At 30.5% G+C, this 19,427-nt stretch overlaps 1 protein-coding gene across 1 annotated transcript; it reads right to left on the bottom strand.

The window, feature by feature from the left end:
- Window positions 1–9,596: 9,596 nt before the first annotated feature.
- Window positions 9,597–12,296, bottom strand: LOC130820379 (LOB domain-containing protein 6-like). Its single transcript, XM_057685729.1, has 2 exons — window positions 11,759–12,296; window positions 9,597–11,070 (listed from the first exon to the last, which is right to left on the bottom strand). Exon 2 carries the CDS (start codon window positions 11,041–11,043, stop codon window positions 9,982–9,984), a length of 1,062 nt encoding a protein of 353 aa, XP_057541712.1. The 5' UTR covers window positions 11,044–11,070; window positions 11,759–12,296; the 3' UTR covers window positions 9,597–9,981.
- Between the last annotated feature and the right edge of the window lie 7,131 nt (window positions 12,297–19,427).

A 19,427-nucleotide genomic window follows, 5' to 3' on the forward strand; every position in this document is an offset into this window, starting at 1 on the left:
GCGCTAAAGTACCCATGAGTCATTAGTGTTAGAGGTATAGTAAAAATTGACAGATTTTTTAAAGGTATAGTGCAATTTCAAAAATATATATATATTTTTTAACTTTATATCTTTATACACTTAACATATACTATGTAATTTAATATTAAGACTTTTAAATTTTTGAGACTCTGTGTAGTTGAAGATGCTCAGAATCTCCTTAGTCAATGTAATGATAGAAATCAAGCAAGTTGGCACAAACTAGGCAAAACATGCACCTCTGTCTTTGAGGGTTTTTTCTTTTTGAAAAAAAATTGCAAAACACTTCTCAAAATCCTCACCATATGATCAGTTGCTTTGTGCCAAGAATCTTAAGCACCATAACGTTTTTAACATAAGATATAAGGAGACGACTTATAATCTTATCAAGCTGGACAAGTTTAGAGAAGAAAATTAATTCGGCTTTTCTATGACCTTTCAAAAAAGCCAAGTCGGCTTTTAGTACTGACAACAACTTTTTATTCTTCAATTAAAGTCGAGTTGACTTATAGTTCCATCGAAAGTAAAGCCGACTCGACTTTATCTTAACCTAACTGTTGTCAATACAAATACCAAAGTTATTGATCCGATCAATACACTAACCTTTTTCTTATTATGTTTACCTAACCAAACATAAGTTCCAAGGACTCAAGGAACAAAATGCAACGAAGACCAGTAGAATGTCGGTGTTGACTTTTCAAGTTTCAATCTTTTCCTTTCAAGGAAGACGACCCTATTCATCTATTCATAGGCTTTCTTAACAATATGTTTGGATAAATATTTTTGGAATGAAAGTAAGTGAAAAGGACAATAGAAAAAGGAAAGGAACAAAAATTGGTCTGTTTTCTTTCTAAAATTTTCTGTGTCAGAAGAATTTAATTTTTTTAAATTGTAAATTATATAAATAATAAAAGCAATACATATAGTGATGGAATGTAATATGAAAAATGTAGAATAAACTAGATTAAATTGAGCCTAAAAAATCAAGACAATGATAGAAAAATCTAGAAAAGTAAATATATAAGAATACTCTAGAGAAATGTAGATTTGTGTAATAAACTTCTCAAACTCCCTACATTTTAGTATAAATAGATTGTTTGGCTTACTAGGATGAAGGGTGGGAGTGCACTAATGATGTACACAACCAAGATATGTACACCTTATAATGACAGGTGTGAGGGATAAGTGAGACATAAGCTCACAAAAAAATATAAGTGAAGAATGTATCGGCGCGAAACAAGACTCCTACCAATATTCTTATACAATTTATGATGTAATTAAATGTTTGTATTCAGTTAATGTAATACAATGTTTATTTAGGTCTTACTACAAGTTTCGTGTGCACCCCAAAACTTCTATTCTATCATATAAATCATTGCATTTTTATTTAAAATAAACAAACACGTAAAGGCCAAGAAACACATATTAAGGAAACATATATAGAACATTGAATTCTCACTGAAAATTATGAATTACAACTATTGAAATGAAAGCCTCAAAGAGGTTCAACAATGGAAAAACAAATAAAAAATATAATGCAAAGATGAACACAAGTGTTTTATAAGGTATCTTGGATACCTCCCCTTCTCCTGAGAACAATCTCTAAAAATCACAAATACTAAAGCAAAGTAAAAACACTCTTAAATTTCTAACAATGCAATAACCCTCTCAACAATATGTGTGTTTTTGGTGGCCTTTGTTCTATAAATGATACTCCCTTTTATAGTGAAAGGTGAGTATCATTCTTAGATTCTCTCAATTACTCACTATAAAGCACTTTTAACACCCCAATTAACTATGACAATAAACATTACAATAAACAATAAAGTAATGCACCACATTATTGCATAATCACTACAAATTCTAACCAAAAACAGGATCCAATGTAGTCTACTCGACTACCGCTCGGTCGAGCGAGCTTCTAGTGAAGCTACTGACTTGTTCTGGACATTCTGCTCGACCGAGCCAACACCACTCGACCGGTCGAGTTAGGCACTGCTCGATCGAGCGCCTTGTCGAGCCACTCACAGTTTGCTTCTTTTCTTGTTGCTTTGATCAAGCAACTCTCATCAATCGTTCCAAACCTTAAACCATCCATATATGACACATCTTTATCGACCATCTCCAAAGTACATGACAAAGCATGTTAGATTAAATGTTCAAAGTTAACGTCGTTGTTAATATTATTGGCGCTTGCTTTAACAACTATCATTAAATTTATGTTTGGATGGTAGAAAATAGAGGGAAAGGAAGGAGAGGAATTTGAAGGGATGAAGAATTCTTTATTTAGATAACAAAATGAGAGAAGTAATCCGGAAGGAGAAATTTAAAGGGATTGAATGAATGATTTTAAAGTATCAATCTTTTAAAAGTAGAAAAGATTTGAAAAGAGAACACTTATTTTTTTTCATTTTCCTTGCTGTCCTCCTAAACAAACTAAAATTAATTCTCTTCTATTTCTCTTTTCCGCCTTTTCCTTCCCTTCCATCTTCTTCCTTTCCTTTTTTTTTCTCTTTAAAGTTATTATCCAAATATATATGTAAAACTCTAGGACTAGTTTCTTTAATGTAGAAAAGTCATGACTTAGGGAACACCAATTCGTATATACTAATAATTTATTTTGAAAAATAACAAATGACGTTCTTAAGCTCTAACAAATAATTGACTACTTTTTTTGTAATTTGCTTACATGACATTTATTATTTTATTTTATAATAGCTATGTCTACCTTATATAATCTGTTAGTTATATTTGAAAGTATTGTTGATTAATGTTATATGACTTTGATTGATTGTTACATTAACATAAAATATTCTAAAAAATATTATACTATAAAAAGGAAATTTTGTCTATAAAATAATCTCCTATTCAATTTCATTATCTCATTTATTTTGCACACATGCAAATGCACTTATTCATTACTAAATATCTTTATAATATAATTAAAAGTTATATAAAGTTGATATAAATAATTTTTACATTGAGATGAACCAAACAAGATCTATGTTTAATCTTACAAATTAAAAATAAAATATGAATTGAGAGTGATTAATGAAGATTGAAAAAAAAAAATAGGACAACTTAATTTAGAGTTTGCGAGTAAAATTGAGACAAATTAATGATCGGTTTAATAAATATTTAAAATTATTTTGATTTTGTACTGTAGTTGATCTATTTACTAATGGGCTAATTGAATTTATATGAATTTATATTGATAAAAAAATCCTTTCTTAAAGAATCCAATTATCTTAAAAGATAATTCTAATAGTCTATAATAGAAAAGGAAAGGTCAATTCTAGTATTCCGTATAAGGCATAATTGTATCTTTGAAGCTCTAGATGGCTTACGGGCTTTGCGAGGACCTTGCGGAAGGCTTTTAATGCTTGGGGAAGGTTTGGTACGCGTGGCTAATCTTCGATAAAAGCATCTAAGTCTCGTACACAACGTAAAATACCTTGAAATCTCCAAAAATACCTGAAATTACCTCAAAACACCATGGAGACAAGAGCAAGGTAAAATCATGCGTAAAGTGTGTAAAACGCATTCTAAAACACGAGACTCGACACTACAATGAGGAGATAAATGTGCTCTAAAAATGAGCACATCACCCTACTCTTGTATGTGAAGGATAAAGCCCTTATATGAGAGGGTGGATGCAAGGTTCAATCCTCATTGATCCCTTACACCCGATTCCATCCATTGATCAAAATTTAGATTACTCAAAATCCAACCTTCGTTGTTATGTTGGAACCAATTATAACAATCCTTAGCCAATGGGTAGAATAACCCCATCTAAGTTTATAATCAATCCAAAATCAACTAGAGTCTCATCATCATCAAGTCATCACAAGGGTTGAGTTAACCCTAACCCTAGAAAACTACTCACTGCTCTTAATCATAACCATCAAATCCATTATTAACGTATAACAACCAATCATTTAAACATTAGTAGCATAAATAGAGACAAAGAAAACATGAATAAACAAGAACAATTGAGAGAAAACCATAAACTTACCAAAATTAGTAAATAAACATTAGAAAACTAAAAATAAATGAGATTACAAAATACCCATAAAATTTGGGAAGAATTCAAGAACAAATAACAAAAACCCATAAATGTTCTTTACCAAACTCCATTAAAATACCTTAAAGCTTCAAGTAGTTACCAATAAAAGAGAAAAGATAAATAAAATTAACAATGAAATACAGTTTTGGTTAAGAAAATTAAAATAAAGAAATTTTGAAAGAGGGTTTATAAGAGTAAAGTGGGAGAAAAGGGAATGAAGAACTAAGAAATGGTACTGCCCTCCTGCACGCTGCTCTCGAAAATTCTGTTTTGAAGAGTGTTATTTTCGAAATTGGGCCTGGAGGATTAAGTTTTAAATAATTTTGGTGCTGAACCATAGCACATAAACGGAGCTGTCTCAGTTGGTTTCCAGCAGTGCATGCGTGTTGCTGGTAGCGGGAACAATTTCCTTCAACACCATTTTGCTGTTTTGCTGCTTACAATCAACGTTCGCGTAGCCGATTTTGGAAATGCCATAACTACTTTGTTTGAACTCCAAATTCGACATTTGACCAGTCGATCCGAAGCTAATAAAGCCAACTTTTAATATTTTTGTTTGGATTGGACTCCTTTTCACCTCTTCCCCTCATTTGTTCTTCGGATTTAATCCCATGCCTCCTCCAAAAGTTCGGGAAATTTAGGGGCATCCACCTAACACGCTTTAAAGCTCGAAAATAGGTGATCAATCTGCAAAAACAAGCAACAAACATGCTACGCCACAAAAGGGCGTAAAACCAACCAAAAGCAATGGCAATGCACGGAAATCAATAAATAGATGATCAATATTATGCCCAAATAAAAGGTAAAATCGAGGTTTATTAGCCGTCATAAGTTTCTTTACAACATTTCATTACTGTAAATATTTCATTAACATTACATAGAAGCTGTCATAATACTGAGACCAACATTACATTACAATTACATAGAAACTAACATAAGCTAATGTACATGTTGCCATAAGTTTTTGAAAGACTTCCAAAGTACAAACATCCTTCTTTCTATTTGAAATTGATTCTTGAGTACTACAAATATTCAACATTGATCTTGTTCTTGTATTTGGTCCCTACAAAAAAAAAACAAAGAAAGCAAGTCAAAACATAATAGAAATTATTGCCAAATATTTAACCTTTAAAACAGATTTACCTTGCTTGTGGTTGTCACAGAACTTACACTTCTTCCACCCCTTTCAACAGCTGCAGCTTCACCCCTTCTTCCACTACCAGCACCCCTAATAGCACCCTTAACTCCCTGCCCTACTTTGATTGTCTTCCCGCCTCTACCAATGGTTGAAGATTGGGCAGACACTAAGTGATGTTAAGGGTGCTCAGTGGGTGTTTCTAAGGCAATAGAAGCATATTTTTTGGGTTTACCTCTTGGTTTTTTGGGTTGTGGAGGGATCTCTTGCACCTTACCCTTGTCAGGGTACTTCTTTTTGTTGTGATTTGTGTTTTTGCATAGGGTACAAGTCATTTGCACTCCATGTTTGGTCAGCCTACTAGGATGTTTAGGGTCTTCATGGGGTGATTTAAACCTAGATTCTTAGGTCTACCGGACCTATTTTAATTGGTGGGGGTTTCATTGCAATGTTAAGCTGAGGCCAGTGTCTTTCTCCAGCTAAGGGAATATACAACTAAATAAGACTCTACTGTGTAGCTTTCATCCACATAGGACTCAACGTCCTTATGCAAATAAAACAGAGCAGCCACAGCATGACAACATGGTATACCCTTTAAATTCTATTTTCCACAAGTGAACTCTTTTTTTCAATATCAACTTCAAGGTACCACAATAACAAGATACTTGGAATTTGGTATCAGATGCAGGTAAAACTGAACACTTAGTGGCTTCCTCTTTTTCTTTATCTAACTTTTTTTGCACTTTAGGACAAAGGACACCATCCCACTTAGCAGCATGTTCTTTTCTAGTCACTAGTCTTTTGTTCATCAATGTCGTAATTTCATCTAACATGTTTATAAGATGCTTGGACTTTGCATTCATGATGTAATTATTGAATGTTTCCACCACATTACTAACAATTACATCACATATGCTTTACTTTTTCACATATTCTCTATAAAAGACACTTGGATTAGCTTTTTTGAATGCATCAACACCTTCATGGCTTACCTCATCCATGTCCTTAATGCCATCATAGAAATCAGGCTCATTGTAGGCCTTGGCACACCTCCAAAACAGCATCTTTAACTCCACTCCCTTAAAGTGCTTGTTCTAGTTGGCATATATATGCCTTGCACAGTGCCTATGTTCAGCCTTTGAAAGCTCAATACGTACTACCCTCAGTATACTTTGATTAAAACAAATTCATTACATATCAAAGACAATTGCATAAAAAAAACATTGATTAAAGGACTTAGGAAAAAAAAAGTTATCTGATGCTCATCAGAAATCACAATCCACTCTGAAAGAAACCACCCAAGATTCATTATTCTCCCTCTTTACTATTGCCCATGCTACAGGGAATATCTGTTCATTTTGGTCCCTTCCAATTGCTGATAATAGCATACCCTCTAGGAAAGTCTTGATAAAACAACCATCAATGCACAAGACTTTCGTACAACCATTATACCAACCATTCCTCAAAGCTTCATAAAACACAAAAAATATCTTTAAAACACAAGTGGGTTGGTGTTTGGGACTGTTAGAATGCTAAAATTACTTTGTGGACTACTATTTTTCAAAGCCTCAACATAGTTCATCACCTTATTGTAATGGTCTTTCATTTAATCATGAAGCCTCTTATGAGCATTATATTTGACATGGTATGTAAAGTCCTTGTTGCAAATAACACTATAATTGCTCTACATCAAGTCCATAATCTCATTGGATGGAATATGTGGTCTTTTTTGAACACTTCCAACATTTGCTCAGCAATCCATTTAGATTTCAATCTAGTATTTCCCTCCATGTTTCTCTGATAGGTATGTTTGTTCTTAACCTACTTCACTGTATACTCGGCTTTTTTTTTTGTCCCAAGATGCATAAAGCCTAAAAGAACATCCCAAAACACAGACAACACCAAGCCTATTCTGCTTATTCTTATCACTCACAGCTATTTTCAAGCTTCTCCCTTGTGCTAGTGCATACTTTGTCAGTACATCCTTAAATGCAGTTGGGTTTGGAAAGCTAGTACCTACAATCCACTTGATTTTTTTCCAATTCACAACATGTACCATTGCTTCCTCATCACTGTCCTCATAATCAGAAACACACTCATCATCCCTACTCAAATTCAAAGCGATAACAGCATCATCCAATTGATCAGGTTGTTCATGTTCATTCACCCTTTCACTGTCTGTACAACTCTTTTGTTCACTTTCTTCTACTTCATTACTTGCGCAATAGCTCTCATCCTCACTATCAACTACCCCATCATTGTCATCACTTGACTCAATGCCATCATTTCATCCAAACCTACGCTGAGCGCATCCTCAAATGCTTCACTGCCTTCACCCTCAAATACTTCACTGACCCCTCCTTTAGATGTGTGATTATCAACAAAAGGTTTTCTTCATGGCTTAGAAGTTTTATTGGTTCACTATAAAGTCTAGGGTTTGGGATAAAAGTGAACAAAGGTAAGGGTTTATGGTCATTTAAGGAATCTAGACTGTTTTGGGGACCACATGCCTCAAATCGTTTTTTATTATCCACATTGCTTTTTGGAGTCCTTTTGAAAGTTAACTTTAGGACCTTTTTAGTCAATTCCTTCTCCAAATTTACATCATCACCTACCTTCACTATATACACAGCTACTACCTTAACTTTAACCCTCAATTTTACCATTTTCATTACACTCTCATCACTATTTATCCTTTTAAACCCAACTTCAAATTGCATGCAAGCTAAATTTAACTTCCACCTTATTCACTACTAAATCATCTAAATCAAACCAAGAAATCATGTCTGCATCAATTTCTATGGTACAACCTTGACCACCAACATAATCTAAACCATTGTTTGTCCATTTGAATTTACCCCCAAACCAAAACATAACAGTTAATTTATCAAGTGCACATTCCTTAATCGGAAAAAAAAAGGGGGAAAAACAACAAAAAATTGATTCAAAACTTACAGATTTAACAAAAATCTTACCTAATTGCAAACGAATTAAGAAGGGGAAAACGAACAAGCCATTGAAGAACCTCAATCCACCAGCGTAATTGTTCCTCTTTGATTCAAATGATCTTCCTTACACCGAAAGATTTGATTTTTAGGGTTACAAATTTGATTTTGGGAGGAATAGATTTGGGAAAGAAATAGGCGTGAAATTATGGAGGGAATTAATGGGAAAGTCGTTGCGTATTGAATTGAAGGAAAGTGTGAATTAAAGACTATAATAAAACAAAAAACGAAAAAGAAATTAAATTCACTGTTGTAACCTGTAATAAGGTAGAGATGTATGCTATGAACAAACTATGGAGATAGTTGGGATTATTAAAATATAAGTGATAGTTGGAATTATTTTAAGCAAATTTTCTATAAAAAAAATTTACGGCTTTATACTTTAACCATCTTAAAATATCTTATACTCATTTAATAAATACCATTATAAACATTATATAGATACTTGAAAGAAAAATAAAAAACCATATATATATATATATATATATATATATATATATATATATATATATATATATATATATATATATATGTATATATATATATATATATATGTATATACATATATATATATATATATGTATATACATATATATATATATATGTATATACATATATATATATATATGTATATACATATATATATATATATACATATATATATATATATATATATATATATATATATATATATATTAATTTTTCAATGCATTAAATGATATGACTTAAAATTAAAAAATCAATCAATATGGATAATTTTATAGGTATAATTAAAAAGTAGAAAAAGTTAAAGATATAAATACTTGTCATAATAACAATGACATCATCATTGACTTTTAGAGGGAAAATTTTTGTTTAAAAATGACACATACAATTTTAAAAAGTGATGACATAAGCAGTGTTTCGTTTTAATAATAGTTAATAGATATTCTCCGTCATAAATATATATTCAAAAATAACATTCAATTAAATATTATTTACAAAAACTTAAAGTATGATAAATGATTATCAATACTCTAATTTTGGTTAATTTATTTATAAAAAGTGAACAAATGTAATTCAATTAACTACAATAAGTGGAAATGCATAGTTATTATCAATATTTGACTACTTATGTCATAAATCTTAGACTCACAAGGAGCAGTTGCATTTAAGATCACCTATCAATGAAGGTTCACATTATGTAACAGAATCTTGCTTTCGAGCCACAACAAACTAAACGTACAAGGAAAAATTCTATCAAATTCTTAATCACCCTTTTTGTGATAATACACTATTCTTCTAATGTTGACATTTCACAACGTAACATCCTTCGGGTAGGTGACTCTCATTCTAAAATGGCAACAAAGTATTTGACATTTCCTTGAATGAAAAATATTGTTCTGTAATACTCCTACTATTTAGTTTCATTAAAAACTACTGTCAAGAAACTGCATTAAGCCATAAACCAGTTCAACAGTTATAAGTTTATACCATAAGTGTTCTCCACCTTAATTCAAAAACCCTCAATTAGTCACATCCTTTCTGTAATCATCAGCGAAACATTATTCATTTGACAAGAACAAAATTTGTAATAATAATTAATAAGCTATAAAACTAAACAAAAAAGAAAAAGAAAAAAAGGAAGTTACATTGACGAGACTAGATTTGAAGAAATCACCTATAAAACTAAACTAAACAAAGAGTAACTCCAAAAAATTTATGGGCAATTGTGTTACGTATATCTTCTCTTAACAAGATTCCAATAGTTCCATCCTCTAGATGATCTTTTGTTGCTGCTGATGTTGCAGATCATGATGTTGCTGTTGCTGGCGCCAATGATGTTGGAGAAGTTGCTGATTTCCTTGACCAAATTGATCTACATGTCCTTGGTGTGCATGAGTCGTAGCAGGCTGTTGTCGTAATGAAAACTGCCCTAATGATTCATCTACTTGTTGCTCATGTTGCTGCTGATGTTGATGTTGATGTTGATGTTGTTGAGCCATAGGATTAATCGCAGATGCACCAAGAGCCAATGAGGGCTGTGCATTAGCTAAAGTGGACCCCACTTGATTATAATCCCCAACACCACCACTACTATTACCGATAATCATTCGGCTGTTATACCCGCCACTGGCACTGTTACTGCCACTGTTACCACCAAGCCTTATAAGCTGTTGATGTTCCCAGTTTCTCATCATCGCATCTTGCTCTTCTCTATCAGCTATAACCGCTAATTGGTGGGCCTCAATGACCTGTTGTTGATTTTGTGGACCTCTAATCCCCAACGATTGCCCAATACCAACATGAGATGAGACTGCACCCGGGCTTGCAACAACACCACTAGGACTACCCATCATTGGACCCGAACTCAGACACTGACGCTGACCCAAGCCCATATTAATCTGTTGATTTACAGAACTAGAAGAAGACGCAGCTGTCGCAACAGCATGATAGGCCCGATTAAATTGATTCGAAAAAGACATTACTCCAGCAGGTCCGATAAAAGAACTTAATTGGTTCCTAGCAAGTGTGACATTACTCTGAATTGACTGCAATTGTTGTTGTAAAACAGAAAGAACCCTTACACAGCCATAAACTCGATCATTTAACCTCATTTCCGCCTCGTATGCTAACGAATTCACTGCATCTTCCCTTTGACTAGGGTTCAACTCATTCAATAGCTTCGCTACATTACTAGCACCATACACCTTATGAACATTCGAGAATCTTTTAGGTTGATCTGGGGGGAAATATGGTGCAAATACACAATCTTGTGTGCATTTTCTCCTTAGAAATTTGCACGCTGCACATGGCGAACCCGAAGATGACATGTTCATCGATTAGATTCTGAAAATCTCAAAAAGCTGTAGCACAAAAATTGAATAGAAATGGAGAAGTTATATACTATCACCCAATCTAGAAAAACCAACTATAATTAATAAATTGTTAAAGGAAGTTTCATGGATTCAAACTCAAGAAACTGAGATCAGGGGCGGATCCAGACTTCAAACGCTCAAGGTGCACCAATATATGAAAGAAATTTTATGAAAATTTGATCTTTATTTTATTAGTTTCAGTTTGAATTCTGTTTTTTTATTTTCTCATTTAATTAACTCCGCATTAATAAATTTAACATAAAATCAAAATCAAAAAAAAAAAAAAAAAGAATCTTAAGGGAGAAAGAAATGGGGTAAATCAGGAAAGTTTTGATTTTTAACTCATGTTCATCGATGTACATGGAAATTTTCATCATATTTATAGATACTAAGTTTATAATTGCTTTTCAAAGAGAAAACCCATAAAGAAATAAATTTTTAAAATTTTATTTCTTTTTTTTTACAAATTTTTAAGCAAACAGTAAAATAATAAGCATAACTGAAAAAACCCATAAAAACTATTAATTTTCATCTAATTGGAAAAAAAATCTGGGCGAAAAGGAGCAATCTTTCATTATTATATTGCTCAAATTTAGTATAGATTTTGAATAATCATTTAATATTTCTAATAACTACAAGAATGAATGGAAAATTTTTAATTTGGTGATAAAATTACCAATTCAATTGCAGCTTCTTGGAACTGCATTCACAAAATACACATATTTTGTTGAATTTTTATGGTTGTTCGGCTAAATTGGTTGTCCAGTGCTGGCGGCGGCTGCTCAGTTTAGGCTACGACGATGAGACAAGGAACACAGAAAGAGATTTGAAACTTGAAATAAACACAAAACCCTAACTTTTGGGGATTTCAAAAATCTAAATAATATTTAAATTGAATTGAAGGTGTGTGGGTTTGGTGGTGGGCCGTCAGAATTGATGGTCTTGGTGGCCTTGATTTCACGTTCATCGGTTCACGGCAGCAGCAGTGGTCTTGCGAAGTGTGAATAGGCGAACAACAAACTGAGTTTTAGGGATTTCAGGGTTCGCTCAGTGAACAGCAGTGAAGGGTGGCTACTAGCAAGAGATGCCGGCGAGGGGTGGGTGGCGCGGATCGTCACTCGTCCGGTCGTGGGTGGCCTTCGGTAACAGGGTTTTAGGGTTTTTGTTTGTGGGTGGGCAATGGCGAATCTGAGGATAGGAGGGAGATAACGCACAATTAGATTTTTTTTTGACTTTTTTCAAATATATATAGGGAACTGTACTTTTTTTTAATGAGGCCTGGCCATTCAATTTTAATATCTACTTATATTTTTTTAATGTCTATTTATCATATTTATAATGTCAATTTATCATATTTTTAATGTCTATTTATAATATTTTAAATGTCTACTTACGTTATTTTTAATGTCTATTTACAATATATTTTAATAAATATATAATAAGTTGACCCAAAGATAATCTCTAAAAAAATTTTGTGATTTTGTAAGTGAAATCATACAACTCACTATTTGTCTTGAAAAATAATAGATGTCGCTTCATTAATACACATGGCAACATCTAATTTGACCATACTGATCTCTATTACAAGGCAGTTATTTCTCCCCTGTCAATTTTAGTAAAAAAAGAATTATTCAGATTTGCTGCCTAATTATAAAGGACAATGGTTATATGATTCAGTCAAATCTATTTTAGGTAAAGTGATTCAGTTAAAATGTTTCTAATTTTAGTAAATTAATATTTTAATATGTAATCACATATTATTAATTAATTGACAATCTGCTTTCTAATAAAGTTGGAGATTTTTTTTTCCCTTTTTCAATATAAATATGTTTGTAAATAATTAAAAAAAACAATTACAGAATATATTCTGTCAGATTGATTCTAACTTTAATAAATATTCAAATAAAATTAACTAATTATGTGATGATTAATAAAAATATACAAGATTACAAAATAACTGGTGAAGTGATTTTGTTATCATGTCTCTAATTTTGGTATATAATATTATAATATGTAATCATAAATCATCAATTAACTGATAATCTACTTTATAATAAAATTTGAGATTTTTTTCTTTTTTGTAAAATTATTTTTCTAAGTAATCAAAAAATCAGTAACCATTATACAATCAGTGAGATTGTCTCTAACTTTGGTCAATCTTCAAAAAAATTAGCTAATTAAGTGCTGAATAATTAAAATATACAAGATTACAGACTAAGTTATTATCTATTAGGACATTGAATGGACTTTTCAAATTCAGTGCTTTTTAAAAAAAATCAATTACTTACTATGATATTCTATTGTTTTAAATGTGCGTAGCGAATGGTATTATACATAATACATCATGCATAAAGTGCTGGACTCGAGTCCACAAAAACGATGGAATTATAACACTATGATATTCTATTGTTTAATTTTATTCTAAAAGGGTTAAAATTTTTATATAATAAAAATATTTTCTTTTTTCTAGAAATATGTTTCATAATTGTTCGTGTATGATTTTGTAGAATAATTAATTAAAAGACTTAAGCTCCTGATTAGGGATTAATCAGGAGTTAAGTACTGGTAGAAGCCTGTTTTTGCTATCTCATCAAGCTATGCAGTAAGATCGTTTGAGAAGATGATTGTTCCTGTAAAATGCAATAATGGGTTAGCAGGGCCCGAAATGTCTTTCCGCGGACCAACTCCGACGCCCAAGTCAGTAACAGTATAAGACAACTTTGCCTAATAGGTCTTTCCTGGAGCACTGTGGCTGCAAGGTGGATTACTACTTAGAACTTATTTAGACGTGAGGTCTTTGTGTTTAATTCTTAACAATTGTTGTACTGAGTATCAGTCAAGACCATTCTAATCGCTTTAGATTTATCACTATAGTATTAATATCCTTCTAAAAATCAATGTGAGTCCTTGAAAATTTAGTTGTAATAACTCTTTAGCAATAAATTACTTTGAGTTCATTCGTATTTCTTTCTTAATAGTAAAAATTAGTTACATCATTTATGTGCTCCTTCCTCTGTATTTATAGCCCATGATTGTCCCCGTAAAACATTCTTTTGATACTTTACTAATCCCCAAAATTCTCTGCATACCACTGTGCTTATCTTGGACGTGTCAATTCTTCCCTTACTTTATTGGACTTTCCTTTATTCTATAGCATATTTTGCTTCTCCTTCGAACATGTGTCCCACTATCTCATAATGCCCCTTTATAATGAACAAGTATCCTCTAGCCGCACGTGAGTGTCTCATGCACTAATATTATTATATACGTACAAAGTCATCTTGATCTTCCCAAATAGATATTGCAAGATGACTATCTAATCTTAATAATTCTTCCCAGATTAGTATTAATCTAACCTTCCCAAACGATCTTTTATCATAATTACTTATGGCTAATATTTTACCCACACAATAATCATAATATTAATATATGACAAATTAAGAAATATACAAATATAAAACCTATGAAGATTTTTGTAAAACTTTAAAAGAAAACGCATAAAGTATCATATTAATTTCCATATAAAACTTAGCTCTCAAAACAAGTACTATACAGTGCTCTACATTTGTTTTCACACATCTAAATTTATCAACTATCTCGGCATACATTAGATAAAAGTTTATTTATTTGTGTATATAAAAATTTTAAAGTTATCTAATAAAAATTATAACAGAATATAAAATAAATTATATACAAATCTGAAATCGAATCCAAAGTTACATTAAATAGTTTATGAATAATTTAAAATTACTTTTATATAAACATAAAGCTGAAACAGTTTTTTGCATTTATAAAAGACAGTGTATAATAATAACTTTACTTCTAAACAATTTCATTAAAATAGTTTATAAATTTATTTTCAAAATGAATAGTCTTGGTATCTATAAAACAACACTAAAACTTAAAGCAATTTTACTATGGTATTCTATAGTTTATTTTATTATAAAGGGAAAGTTTTTATATAATAAAAAGAATTTACTTTTTGTAGAAATATATTTGATTTCGTAATAATTAATTGTATATGACAAGTAAAAAATATACACAAATACAACCTTAAGAAAATTTTTGGCAAACTTTAAAAAGGAATGCATATTGTATTATCATTTGTACCAAATTAAACCAGTTACGGCTCGTTTGGTTGATGGTAATGAAGTAATGAGAATGAAATGTTGTAATGACAATAGTAATGAAGGAATGGATATGAGAATTGGTAATGAATATTCTTTTATTTGGTGTGCATGACTAAAGAATGGTAATGGAAGATAATATTCCATTGATTGCATTTGGTTGTTAGTAATAAAAAATGGTAATGACTCTTAGTTTCATTATTGTATATTTGTATCTAAAAACATTATTGTATCTAAATTATTCTATCTAATGATTCTTTTTTTAATAATAATATTTTTTTGGATAATTACATACATTACCTTTTTTTTCTTCATTATTTTTTTTCTTCAGCTCGAAACAACATTACTTTATTTTATTACCACAGTAATACTTCATTACCATTGCAGCCTAATACCAAGTTGTTTGATGGTAATAAAAATGGCCCTTTTTGGTAATTTCATTACCTTATTTTATTACCATCCATTACCATTGAAGGCATCCAAACAACCAAATTATTTATTACTTAATTTTATTACCATTATCGCCCTATAATATCATGTACCAAACGGGCTGTTACAAATATTTATATATAAGGTATTAGTAAAAATTTTAAAGCATATTATAATATATAAACTATATATAAAAATATCAACTAACTAGCTCTCAAAACAACTATATAGTGCTCTACATATGTTTTCACACTTACATTTAAATTTATGAACTATCTTAGTATACACATTAAATCAAAAATTCAAGTTATTTTTATATATAAAAATAAATTTTAATTATGTATAATAGACTTTTGTACAATAAGGAAAAATATATATTTTTCTGAACAAAATAGTTACTTACTTGGTCTCTAAGTATTTTAGTGAATAAGTTTTAAATAGGATGAAATGGAAATTAGATATATAAATATCATTATAATATTTGACTTGCCAATATAACATATTTATAATATGTTACATCTACGTAAATTAGGAGAATATTTATAAGGCTATATTATTATTTCATATCATGTCATAATTATTTCTAAAGAAAAAAGCCTACTAAATGTGACACAAAATCAAAACTATTAATAAAAGGCACAAAGCAGTTTTAAAAGAGTCTTATCAAATTAAAGTTGTTTCAAATTAAAGCTTTATAAAATGGCAACCATCCAAAACTGATTCAAATTAAAAATATCTCGATTTAAATTTAAATTTTTACTATGCATTATTATTTATTGTAGACATTTTATTGAAGATGCCAATTTACATGTATGATATAATAGTTTATTTGATATAAATACTTACGTTTATCTTTATGTTTCATATTATTGTTTTTTTGATTTGAAATATTTATGAATACAAAATACAAAAAAAATGTGTTTTGAATATTTACGAAAAGATAGGGGTTTTGTTGAAGTTGAATAAGTGTTGATTTTGATGAATTGAGAAAAATCAAAATTTATTTTTTAGGGGGAATTAGAATTTTATAAAAGAGAATGTAACGACAAAATGAAAAATGTGACAGCGGGGATATAATAATCATTTTAAGAGATACACACCTACACATTATCATATATATCCTCTGTTTCACAATTAATGTTAACTAGGTACTTACCCATGCCATGCATGGATTATAAATATTTTTATATTAAAGTATTCTTTTAATATTAAATATGAAATATAACCATTAAAAAAGAAGATATATTAATATCATAAACTTGAATTTTATAGAGTTAACAAATAAATATGAGCGACAAAATAATTGGAAATTGGAATAACCAATACCCTCTTAATAATTGTCGACAAAGTATTAAAATCAAAGTAAATTTACAACAATGCAAATTTACCATACTGAAAAGAAAATTAATAAGACTGCATCTTTGCATCAAGTATATTTACTTGTTTGAAAACATCTCACCATGATACAAACTCATATAATCAATCCATTTATCTAATTAGTTCCTTTAAGATTATAAGTGATCACTACAAGGTTATAAGTAAGCACTTTAAGATTCCACTTTAAGGTTATAATTAGTCATTTTAAGATTGTAAGTGATCACTTTAAGGTATAAGTAATCTATTTAAGACACAAAATATACATTGGACTAGTTCAATAAAAATAGTCTCACCGTCTCATTTGAAAATTTTTCTTATTTCTGATATACAATTTCTTTCATTTTTATGGTTTACATTTACCATTATTTAGCATGGGTTAAATAGACTTAGCTGTTTTTCCAAAAACCTATTCAGTAAGACTAAACTTGTTCCATTGTGAAAATTGAATAAAATAAGATTATTTAACAACTTAATTCTAAAAATAAGCTTCGTGAAAACTTAATTCCCAAAATAAGCGTTCATACATCCAAACCTAGCCTTGGAGTAAATCGCTGTTACTAACAGCGAAAGACAAAACAAAAAAAATAAATAAAAGCCATAAGTCGCTGTTAGTAACATCGACTTTAAGATTAACTGGTCAACTCCTTAATCTCGTAGGTTGGAATGAGGAAGTAACTGAGAACTGGAAACTTAAAACGCATTAAGTCGTTGTTACTAACAGCGACTTAAAAAAAATTTATTTATTTATTTACTCCAAGGCTAAGTTTGGATGTAAGGACGCTTATTTTGGTAATTAAGTTTTTACGAAGCTTATTTTTGAAATTAAGTTGTTAAAACATCTAATTTTATTCAAATTTTCTTCCATTGTTTCTTAAATAGTAATGGACCGAACATTATCTAAAGTTTTTGCAAAACTTAGCCCATCATATATTAGACCCAATGAAAACCCTAATTATTCTCCTCTTCATATATAATGATTTATTTAGGATAGAACAATCAATCTCTTATCCTTAACTTAAGGTAGCCGTTTTCACATGATATATACCAACCCTTTTTTCCCTCTCTACTATTCTTAATTAATTCAAATTGATTCAATGGTTTTGTTTTTCACAAATTTTATTCTACACTGTTGATTAAATTTTTTTCAAAAAAAATCCAATAAAATCAAATATGTAATTTTACTCTTAAAATTGAAATCAAAACCAAAAAATTGTGATTAGCACCACAAAATAGAAAACAAAATTGAAATTGATAAAAGAGTTGAAAACATGTAATATAATTAAAATTTTAATTTGATTATAACACAAAAGCATACTTTTCATCTATAAGGTCTAGTGTTATCGTTTTTTCTAGGATCGCATATCAACATCACTATACCCCACAACTTGACCGACAACATCTTTAAAAAATAGATTGTTAATATTAGCATCGAATAATAATATTTTAAATTATTAGCATTTGAAACCATAGTAAATATAAGGTGTAATATAACTTACCACACAAAAGAGTGGTATCATGAGTTTCATCATTATCATCGTACCCAGTGGAACCCATTCATAGAAAAACTATGATCAATGTCTAGAGAGGAAAAAAAGACGGCAACTCATACCCATGAAAAAGAGTGCGGTCAAAGAGTCCCTACGACTCAAATAAGAATTTTCAATGAGAGTAAAGCTTGCAACTACCTTGAGTTTGTGAAATAATATATTGAATAGGGAAAATTTAGATACGATATTTATGTATTTCAACTTCATTACAGATAGTTATGGTCGAAGTTGTTAGGAAGAAAATTTTACACTTGTGATTAGTTGTTTGTAATCTACATTAACATTATACAACAAAAAACATTGCATCAAGTATTGACCACTTTTGAAAACCTTGTGTGCATGAAGATTATAGTTAAATTTAATTGTTGCCTTGATAGTACTCGACTGAAAAAAAAATTAAAAATTTATTAGTTACAAAAATTAAATTATTTTTGTTAGTGAGTGATAAAAATAAATAAAATATGATTTAAAAAAAAAAAAAACCTTTTCATCCAAAAACCTGTGTGCCATCAATATCTTCAATAAAATGATATGTGTTAAGGACCATAGATGGTTGTTAGGTTTCGAGAAGTATGAACACTATAAATAACTATCGAAATAGCGATGGAAAAATGGCGAGGGGGTTGGTTGGTCGTCAGTGGCGACGGACAGGTGAGGGCAAGCCACGTCGCCAAATGGAAAAGCAAATTAGCGACGAGAATAGTGGTCGCCATTCCGTCGCTACAAGCTTTTATTTTTTTATTTTTTTTAAAATATTTAGCGACGAGGATGATGGTCGCTAAATGGTCGCCGATGAATACAATATTTTTTTAAAAAATTTTATTAGCTAGCGACGGTCTTTGTGGTCGCCCTTTGATCGCCATTT

The sequence above is a fragment of the Amaranthus tricolor genome, chromosome 8, assembly GCF_026212465.1.
Source record: "Amaranthus tricolor cultivar Red isolate AtriRed21 chromosome 8, ASM2621246v1, whole genome shotgun sequence".
Classification (NCBI taxonomy): Eukaryota; Viridiplantae; Streptophyta; class Magnoliopsida; order Caryophyllales; family Amaranthaceae; genus Amaranthus; species Amaranthus tricolor.

Bases quoted from the DNA above. Each gene is read 5' to 3' on its own strand.
- LOC130820379 (XM_057685729.1), bottom strand. From the start codon at position 11,043: ATGAACATGTCATCTTCGGGTTCGCCATGTGCAGCGTGCAAATTTCTA.